The 10,430-nt window shown below is 40.5% G+C and overlaps 2 protein-coding genes across 2 annotated transcripts; one reads left to right on the top strand and one right to left on the bottom strand.

Annotated features, from left to right (window-relative positions):
• The first annotated feature begins 290 nt into the window (after positions 1 to 290).
• LOC133725156 (probable L-gulonolactone oxidase 6) lies at positions 291 to 1,137 on the top strand. The gene is given in 5 exon segments (XM_062152287.1): positions 291 to 803; positions 806 to 878; positions 881 to 981; positions 983 to 1,031; positions 1,034 to 1,137. Coding segments are annotated over 5 exon segments (840 nt in total).
• Positions 1,138 to 1,450: 313 nt separating this feature from the next.
• Positions 1,451 to 5,386, bottom strand: LOC133725158 (uncharacterized). Its single transcript, XM_062152288.1, has 3 exons — positions 5,249 to 5,386; positions 1,940 to 2,028; positions 1,451 to 1,844 (listed from the first exon to the last, which is right to left on the bottom strand). The coding sequence occupies exons 1-3, from the start codon at positions 5,327 to 5,329 to the stop codon at positions 1,451 to 1,453; spliced, it is 564 nt and encodes a 187-aa protein (XP_062008272.1). The 5' UTR covers positions 5,330 to 5,386.
• Positions 5,387 to 10,430: the final 5,044 nt, after the last annotated feature.

Raw genomic sequence — 10,430 nt, forward strand, 5'->3', positions numbered from 1 at the left:
AAGGATCTGCCTATTGTGCTAAAGACCATAATTGCAGGCATATATTAATATATTATATAACTGAATATCTGGGTTCGGCTACTTTCGGTAGGGTTGTACAGGCTTATGATCTTCACACGGGAATCTATGTTTGGCTAACGATCATAAAAATGACAAAAATTATTTTGATCAGAGTTTAAATGAGATTAAAGTTCGTGAGTTTGTAAACAAGTCTGACCCTGCAGATGAGTTAATGTCTTTTCTATATCAGTGTTGTACTACATATCAGTGTCTTTTCTATATCAGAGTTAATGTGTTTTTACAGATACTATGCTCAAGGTTACTCTAAACCTACAACACATGAGAGGTCCATCACATATTCGAGCAAGAACGATTCTGATGGTTTGACAAACAATGGTATAATCTTTACCGGATGTCCTGTTATTGGATAACAGAACCGGCTTCAAGCATCCGGAACTTGCCTTGGTAGTCTTGAAGACTCAATAATCAAGGCATGCGCATGGGACTCAAGGATCAAGGTTCAGCATCAAACAATGTTCAGCATCAGCTTGTCTCTGGCCAAGAGCTTCATTCAAGATGTGCAGAAGCTAGTTGAGATCGAACCCAAATCCCTCTGTGGAGTAGAAATCTACAAAGGAATCCTAATGCGCTATGACACCACATCAACTGCTTACCTTGGCAAACAAGAAGATGCAATTGACTTCGACATCACGTATTACCGAAGCAAGGACTTCATGACTCCTAGGCTCCATGAAGGCATACTTGAAGAAATAGAGCAATTGGCACTGTTTAACTACCGATCGGAGTACTGCCACATTGGGGAAAGAATAGAAACATAGCCTTTGATGGGGTGATGAAGTACAAAAATGGTAAGGAGTTCTGAGGGTTAAGGACATGTATGACCCAATGGGGCTATTCTCTAGTGAATGGAGTGACCAGGTCCTTGGAATAAAGGGTGGAGTGAACTTTGTTAAGGAAGGGTGCACACTGCACACTAGAAGGGATGTGCATTTGCTCACAAGACATTCATTGTGCCCAAAGCAAGGCTATTTCTGTAGACCCGGCAAAGTGTTTAGGGACCTGTGTACTCCTTATTTTGATAAGAAACATAAAGTAACTAGCTACTGTCTAGTCTAGTAATGCCAATAGTGTAATTTGATTTAGAAGCTTTGCTTGAAGAATAGTTGCAGTTGTAGCAAAAAAAAAAACAGAAAGACACGTTCAAGAACAATAACTAAAATATAGTCTTCATAATACGCATTCTTATTTTCTCAACATGCATGAATGCGTGTTGGGTTTGGTCGTTTTCTACCGTGTGCAAATCAAGTCAGAGCCACTCACACTGGCATTCAGAACCACTATAAGAACTGCTGGAGCGAGATCCTCAGTCTTAACTGTGGGAACTACAGCCAGAGCCAGAGACACCATAAGAATTGCTACAGCAGAATCTTCATAAGAACTGCTCGAGCTCGGAGGCAGAGCCGGCATAAGAACTGCTAGAGCCAGAGCCGCCATTGACACTGCTGGAGGCAGAGCCATAAGAACTACTGGAGCCAGAACCACCACCATTGGAGCCAGAATTACTAGTATTGGGAACAGTACCAAAAAAACTTAAAGGAGGACTAAAACGACCACGGTGTGTAATATTAGCGTCATGACCAAATACCTTGCATTTAGGGTATTTACCAAGGGCTTCAGTTTCATTGTCCAAAGAGTTAGAACCAACGCCATTGGCAGAGGTATGAGAGGCACCGCGGCCAGGTATGAATATAGTTGTTGAAAACCACGAGCTAAAGGGTTCATTCCCCTTGATCGCCAAGCCTCCACCCTCAACCTCTGTAATCCTGTTTAGAGCAGATTAATTGAAGACAGCTAGTGTCAAAAAATACCTAAAACAGAACCCAAAAGAAATAAGAAGCTGCGGCTATATATATAATACCTGAAAGGTTTAAACCGGCTTGCCAATTTTGGGGAGCTTTCTTTTTGTTCTTGGTCTGATGCCAATTTTGAGGACCTTGCACCAGCATACTAGAATACGCAAATTGCATAGAACCAAATATATTAGCTTCTGTTCATCATATGCACAGCGGTAAAACAACGAAGAAACTACCCTATGTATCTATAATTATCTATATATATATATATACACACACACATACATGCCCGATCCAAAGCGGACGTCCGCACTTTGCTAAAGTGCAGACGGCGACGGCGGACGGTTTTGGGCAGCGTTCGAGGTCGAAGGAGGTCGGAGTTGCAGGTTCTGGGCAGCGACCTCACCTGCAACTGCAGGTTTCTGGGCAGCACTGCAACCACGTCGCCGGCGACTCCACCTACTATAGACCGGTCCGTCCGGCAAGTCCCGCCGCTCCGTCGCACCCCGAGCCGAGCTGCAACGTCGACGTCCGCACTTTAACAACAGTGCGGACGTCCTCTTTGGAACCGCTCCATATATATATGCATATATACAGGCCCGATCTACAGCGGACGTCTGCACTTTCGCTAAAGTGCGGACGGCGATGCAGCAGGCTGTTCCAGGCAGCGACGGCGGCGCGGAGCTTGCCGGACGGAGGCCGGAGGCTTCCCAGACGCGTCTAGGCAGCGATTGAGGTCGGAGCAGGTCGGGGTTGCAGGTTTCTGGGCAGCGACTCGACCTGCAACTGCAACCGGACATGCAGCGCTGCAACCTCGTCGCCGGCGACTCCACCCGACTGCAGACCGGTCCGTCCGACCCCTGCCCTCCGTCCGGCATGCCCGGCAGCTCCGTCGCGCCCCGAGTCGAGCTGCTGCCTCGCCGTCCGCACTTTAGCGAAAGTGCGGACATCCGCTCTCGATCCTCTCCGTGCATATATATATATATATATACAGTCCGGCTACACTAAGGACGTCCTTACCTAGCCTTAGGTACGGATTTCCGGTTTTCACCCACTTTCCGATCACATTTTCACATCTTAACCGTTCAGTTTTTAGGTTCTAATGTATAGATCACCTCTGCAAATTTTCAGCCAATTTGGTGATCGTTAAGGCATCAAAAACTGCAATTTACCATTATAAATACGAACGGTTCCGGTTCGACAGATTCGGTCCGTTCGTGTAAATTGCAGTTTTGGACGCCTTAACGATCACCAATTTGGCTGAAATTTTGCAGAGGTGATCTATACATTAGGACCTAAAAACTGAACGGTTAAGATGTGAAAATGTGATCGACAAGTGGGTGAAAACACAAAATCCGTACCTAAACCTTAGGTAAGGACATCCTTACCTGAGAAAAATCCTATATATATATATATATGCAAATTTACTATATACTAATTCTCAACGCACTGTTCATCGGCTTATGAACAGTGTCGACGCGAGCCGAGCCGGTCATGGCTGAAAAGACTATTTTGTCCATGCATAATCTCTGTTGCCCCGACACCTGTCTACCTGCTCAGAACTGTCGTGTCTTTCTTCTTGAGAGAGAGAGAGAGAGAGAGAGAGAGGGAGTGAAGGGAATTGATTTTCGTTTCTAACCAAAGAAATTGGTGCTTGAGGGTTTGGTTAGGAGATTTCTGCTAGAATATTGATTTGCATGTTTGTGTCTGACAAGGATTTCAGTCTGGGCATGACGATCTTCTTCATCTTAAGAGGTGTCGACTTGATTTTTGCAAAAAATTTCTTTAGCATCGACGCGATCTTTTCTCTCTCTTCGTTCTCGGGTGAGCTCTGCGTATGGTTGACAGAGAGTGAAAGAGAGGCAGGTTGTAGAGAATAGGTTCTGCATGTCGTGATTGTGTGCTTTTTCCTTCGATTTAGGGTTTGTTTGTTGGGTTTTCCTTCGATTTAGAGTTCGTCAAATTCGATTCGGTTCTTTGTATGTGATTGATTTGGGGTTTCGGTGATGCAGGAGTTTACGATTTTCAAATTGGGTTTATCATCAACAAGGAGAACGAAGGCGATTTTTGGAATTGCGTTGATGAAAGTAGGAGAGCTGTAGGTCAGATACTCTTTCCTAGAACTTTCTTTATGCATTTGCAATTTTGATAATGTTGTGGTCTCTGATGGTTATGGTGGAAGCTCAGGTGTATGTGATTAGTGGGACTGTTGCTCAGTTGTACTTCACCAAGGAAGATTCGACTCCAAAGCGGGTTATCAGAAGTTCTTTATGGTGAGGTATCTATTGCTACATTCTTTTTTTCGAGTTTGGAGTAATGTATATATGTTCATATAGAGCTTTGAAGGTAGTTGCGATTGAAATGTAATCCTGTTCAAAACTAGATGAATTAGAGTTAGTGGAGGAGTTGAATTAGGTTTGCGATTAACGCAGTTGAATTTGAGTAGTTTTGGAAAATGCAGGCAATCTGTTGATTTGATGACTGACTACTGGATGTCCCCGAGTGATCATTGATTAATTGTAGGAAGTCTTTTATTTAGCATTTGTTCTTTGTGTTAGATCAGATGGGTACCTACATCATGTCTAGCTCTTTTAGGTCTTAATGTTGCCATGGTGGACTGTAGGGTAGCACACTCCCACAGACATCATCTTCTCCGTCTCTCACCCAGTCTAATTAGTCAACACTCCTCCTCTATCTCTTACTCTCTTCTAGTTTTCTAAAGATTGAAACTTGTTCTCGATCCTCATCTTGGTACTCTTGAAAGGAAACAAAGCCATCGACTGTCATAAAAAAACAAAGCCGTCACGATTCTTAACATGAAGCTCCATATCCCTTTGAGTCCTACACAAAACTTCCCTCTAAGCTTGCTTCAAGCTCCACTGAGTCAACTCGTGCTTGGTGATAAAGCCATCGTCAGGGTTGACATCAACCTTGAGGAACAACAAGACCAACGGCCTGTTGGTGACCTTGAACTTCTCCTCGTCATTCAAGTAGTCCTCGACGTCCATGAAATCCTTCCACTCGATGAACAAAATCCAAAAAAATAAAACAAACAATTGAAGATTGATGTCTCTAGGCATGAATTCGGGTATTGATTATCTGGTTATATATATATATACACACACACACACAGATCTCTTTTTCAATCATTTATACAACCAAGAGAAGATCGAAGGTAACAATGAGAAATTGACGACAAAACAAGAGTACACAAAAGGTAACAATATATGAGAAAATTCAATCTGCAGCAAAAAGTAAACGAATTTGCAGGCACCCATGAGAGTTCAAATATCCAAGACAATTTCCATCCCAAAAGCAGATGAAATATATATGATTGAAATGGGTGCGTAGCAAGAAGAGGGTGTGAGACATACATAAACCAATGCTGCGGTGCACAAGGTTGTTGTGACAGGACGACGTCGTACAGAACGGAGGAGAAATTCTGCGGTGCCCATGGCTGCCTAGAATGTAGCAGGTAGAGGTTGAGTGAGAGTGTGAGACGACGATTTAGAAGGAGGAAGCTTTTTTTTTTCCTTGCCAAAAAAAGAAGCTTTCGTAAGCAACAAGCCCGCCCGCAAAACTCCTATGATAAAAACAGAAGCTTATAATTTGTGACAAAATCCGATCATTATCTAAAAACTTATAAACCAAAAAATAAAAAAAATAAAACAAAGAGTTTGACGGTCAAGCATTTTGGCCTCCTAGTCCTAGGCTTTGCTTCCCTACCCCGGTGGTTCTTGGGGAGGCTTGTGGTTCACTGAGGCGGCAACAATGGAACTAGGAACTACTTGTATGGTTATAAATAGGCTCGATATAGCTCGAGTTCGGTTCGTATTAGGCTCATTCAGCTCGTGATCGTAAGATAAATAAGCCGAGTTTGAGCTCAATATTAAGCCCAATAAGAAAACAAGCCGAGCTTGAAGTCTTGAACTATGATATATTCGGCTCGTCAAACCCATGAATAGTTCGAACTTGTTAAAGTTCGGCTCATGAAAATTTATAGTATTAAAATATAAACATCTAATAAAAACTAATTTTTTTTCATTGCCTTTCTTTTCCAAACTGTATAACCTCCCTATTTTTTCTTTAATTTTTAAAACTAAGGATGTCCTATTTGGTCTTTTTATTTAGCCATGAAGTATGATTTTGAATGCTAAAAATTAAGGATGGGTATATAGTACTTTGAGATGTGCAAATAAAATTATTCAAAGAAATTTTATGGGGTTTTTATCATGGATGGGGTCTGAATGTTTTTGAACATGATAAGATGGTACCTGAATTTTAAAAGTGATCAATAAGTTATCTGAATTTGAAAAAGCGTATCACTTGGATACTTCAGTTAAATATTCATCAAATCTCCGCTAAAATTTAACATTTCAAATACTTTTTAGATTGAAAGACCTTTATCTCCTCATATCAGGTCGGGGTCCCGTATGCATGCCCAAAATCACTATGTATTTTGCCCAAACAAACCAACAAGTTGGTATTTTGCCCAATTACACAAATCTTAAAGGAAAAGACCTATAAGGGTATTCCTTTTTAAGGTAGTGCCAAAAATATCCTATGTTGACTTTTAGTTCAAACTTGCATTTTCTTGGAAAACCTTTTTCAACTTTTGAGAAAAACAAAACTAGCCTTCAACATGCCCAAGTTTTTCACCCAACAGCCCTCTGCCTAACGGTTACTTTAACATGTGGAATTACTACTGTTTGTTTCTATCCTAAGTAGAAGAAAATCTTCCCTAGAGGTGGCACAAGATATAGGCAGAAAACAGCTTAAAAATAACATAAATTACTGACATAAACTTGAAATATTGAAAATTTGACGGAGTGGATGAGCAATCTGAAATTATTTATTTAAACATAATTACAAGCCAAGAACTCAGAGTCTCATTCTTAGGTAAACAGCTTTTAGCTGTTTAGCTATCCATGAGTATGATTACAGTACTTACTTGAAATGAAAGCACACCACACTAGATCTTACAGGAAGGAGAGAGCACATTGCTACTACTATGGCTTTCTTACTTCTTGAGAGATAATTATTCTGCTCAATTTTCTGATGCCTTACAAACTGACTCTAAAGCTCCTTATATAGGGAGCGGAACTCAATTAAACTGGAATTCAAAACATAAAAATGTACATGACAACTTCATTATTTTATGCTTTTGTGAGTGTTCTGGATGATTGAGGTCGATTCACAAAAAACATATTCCTCTTGGTGAAATGTTTTTCACCTTCATCTTTTCTGAAAAGCAAAAGCTACTTTCGTAAAAGCAGAAGTTGCTTTCGGTGCTTTTTGCACCTGTTACTTCACATTTGCACCTGTTACTTCACATGTTCTCATCTGTTCCAAAATTGTGGCAAAAGACAAAAGAGTTACTTTCCATCCTTGCTGTGGTTTTGTTGTCTTTTGTATCGGTATCTTCATACATTTTGTAATGATTGTCATTTTCAATTTTCTCAACCCAAATCTGAAAAATGCAGACCATCACTTCAGGAGAAGAAAAATACCAAAAGAAATCCTTATATTCAAGTCTGTTTGTTGATCACGCACAACCTACCTAGAAGGCTATCCCCTTGGTCAAAGGTATGGCAGAGTCAATCTATTGTGTGATGGGCTACGTCTACCACTGTATACTCGCTCAAACTATATTTCTTAAACACAAGAAATGATTCTAAAAAAAAAATAAAAAATAAAAAAATAAAAAACACAAGAAATGAAGAAATATGGTCTTTGGTCTAATTTGGGAATATTGAAGGACGAACAAAAAATCACAGTGTATAACCGGCCTAGAGCGCGCTTCATCTGCATTATCAAAACATTTCAGAGGCTAGCATCGATTAGGAGTGCCTACAAATTGTGTTTTGTTGTGGAGATTAAAACTTCCAAATTGCAATGCAAGAAATAAACAATGACTGAGAGCAACATCAATGCAACAATGTAAAGTAATGAACACAGTTATGTATGCACAACACCTACACATATATGTCTATTTGGCATATACCAAAACAATAAATCTTTTTTGAACCCTAAGAGGTTAACAGTCATGAAATGTTATTGCTAATAATAAATTTAGTTTTATTTCAGTTATGGCCAAGACCAAAATTCCAAAGACACCAAGTTCAAGAACAATCACTAAAACATAGACTTCATAATACGCATTCTTATTTTCTCAACATGCAGTAATGCATGTTGGGTTTGGTCATTTCCTACCATATGTATGCAAATCAAGAGTCGGAGCCAACCACACCATCAGAACCACCATAAGAACTGTTGGAGTCAGATCCTCCAGTCTTAACTATGGGAGCGCTAGAGCCGCCACCAGTAGTGCTACAGCCAGAGCCCCAGACACCATAAGAATTGCTACAGCCAAAATCTTCATAAGAACTGCTCAAGCTGCTGGAGGCAGAGCCAGCATAAGAACTGCTAGAGTCAAAGCTGCCATTTGACACTACTGGAGGCAGAGCCATAAGAACTATCGGAGCCAGAACCACCATCATTGGAGCCAGGATCACCAAAATTGGAGTTTGCGGTACCATACTTGCCCAAAGCAGCCAGAATAGCCATAATAGCCAATATTGGAACCAGAATCACCACTATGTGACCCAAAGCTTGTAGAAAAGACGTCATTGCCAGTAAACTTACGTAAACATTAGGCGGAGTAAAACGACCACGGTGTATAATATAAGCGTCATGACCAAATATCTTACATTTAGGGTATTTACTAAGGTCTTCAGTTTCACTATCCAATGAGTTAGAACCAAAGCCATTGCCAGAGGTATGAGAGCCACCGCGGGGAGCAGGTATGTGTATATTCATTGAAAACCACGAGTTAGAGGGAGAAGATTGATCTTCATTCCCCTTGATCACCGAGCCTCCACCCTCGGCCTTTGTAACCCTATTTAAAGCAGATTAATTGAAGATGGTTAGTGTCAAAAAAACCTAAAACAGAACCCAAAACGAATTAAGAAGCTGCGGCTATATATCTGCTAGTTACCTGAAACGTTTACACCAGCTGGGCAAACGTGTGAACCGTTTTTCCTCCACAAACCCCAAGGCTCCACACTCATACTCTATAATCCTGTTTAGAGCAGATCAATTGAAGATAGTAGTGTCAAAGAAACCTAAAACAGAACCCAAAACAAATTAATTAGAAGCTGCGGCTATATATACACAGATCCTATCTAGAGCGGAGCTCCGCTTTGAAATTAACGTGTGAAGTTCGAGTTTTGGGTCACTTTTCGGTCGTATATCCACATCTCGACCGTTCAGTTTTTAGGTACTAGTGTATAGATCATCTCTGTAAATTTTCAGCCAAATTGATGATCGTTAAGGTATCAAACTCGCTTAAACCAATGGACGGATTGAATCTGTCAACCTGAACCGTACTAGCTTTAAGACAGTTATTAATGCCTTAACGATCATCAATTTGGCTGAAAATTTGCAGAGATGATCATACACTAGTACCTAAAAATTGAATGGTCGAGATGTGGATGTGCGACCGAAAAGTGACCCAAAACTCGAACTTCACATGTTAATTTCAAAGCGGAGCTCCGCTCTGGATAGGATATGTATATACATATATAGTTACCTGTATCGCCGGTTAAACCAACTTTTCCCTGTTTTGGCCCTTAGTTCTGTTGCCATTTTGAGGACCTTTCACTAGCATACTACAATACTATATATATTAGCTTCTGTTCAAGATATGCAGAGGTAATATAAGCAAGAAACTACCCTATGTATCTATAATCATGTACATATATATACACATATATAGATATACATAAATAGTGAGATGTTAATTGCACTTTTGGTTCAGTTGCATATAGCCATATATTAAAACTGATAGATACGCAATAATTTATACAACCAAGAGCAGATCGAAGGTAACAATGAGAAATTGACGGTAAAACAAGGGTATACAAAAGGTGACAATTAATATATGAGAAAATTCAGTATGTAGCAAAAAGTAAAAGAATTGGCAGACATCCATGAAATTAAAATTTCTAAGGCAATTCCCATCTTGAAAGCAGATGAAATATGATTGAATATTTAGGGGTGGAGCAAGAAGAAGGTACGTGTGAGACGTACAGATCGGTAGCCAGAGAGGGTGAGCAATGGTGAGGTGCCCGTGGCTGTTGTGACAGGAGTCACAGGACGACGTTGTACAGAGCGAAGGAGAAATGCTGCGGTCGCCATTGCTGCCTAGAATGTAGTACGTCTGTGTGAGTGTGAGACAACGTTTCGGTTTTGAAGGTGGAAGCTTTTTTTTCTTGAGTTTATTCTTCTTCTTGTTTTGCTTGCCAAAAAAAAGAAGCTTTAAGCAGCAAGCCTGCCCTCAAAACCTACTTAATTATTATCTTCAAACTTGACCAAAGCCCTATGCTAAAAGATAGTAACGGAAAAAAAAGAAGAAAGTCCAAAAACAAAATAAATCTGACTCTAAGAGCTTGCCGGTCAAGCATTTTGGCTTCCTAGTCCTAGGCTTTGCTTCCATGAAGAGCCCAATTAACCAGCTTTGAGCTCCCCTTTTTCTGTAGGTGTCTTTCTGAAAAT

Source organism: Rosa rugosa, chromosome 1 (genome assembly GCF_958449725.1).
Source record: "Rosa rugosa chromosome 1, drRosRugo1.1, whole genome shotgun sequence".
Lineage (NCBI taxonomy): Eukaryota > Viridiplantae > Streptophyta > Magnoliopsida > Rosales > Rosaceae > Rosa > Rosa rugosa.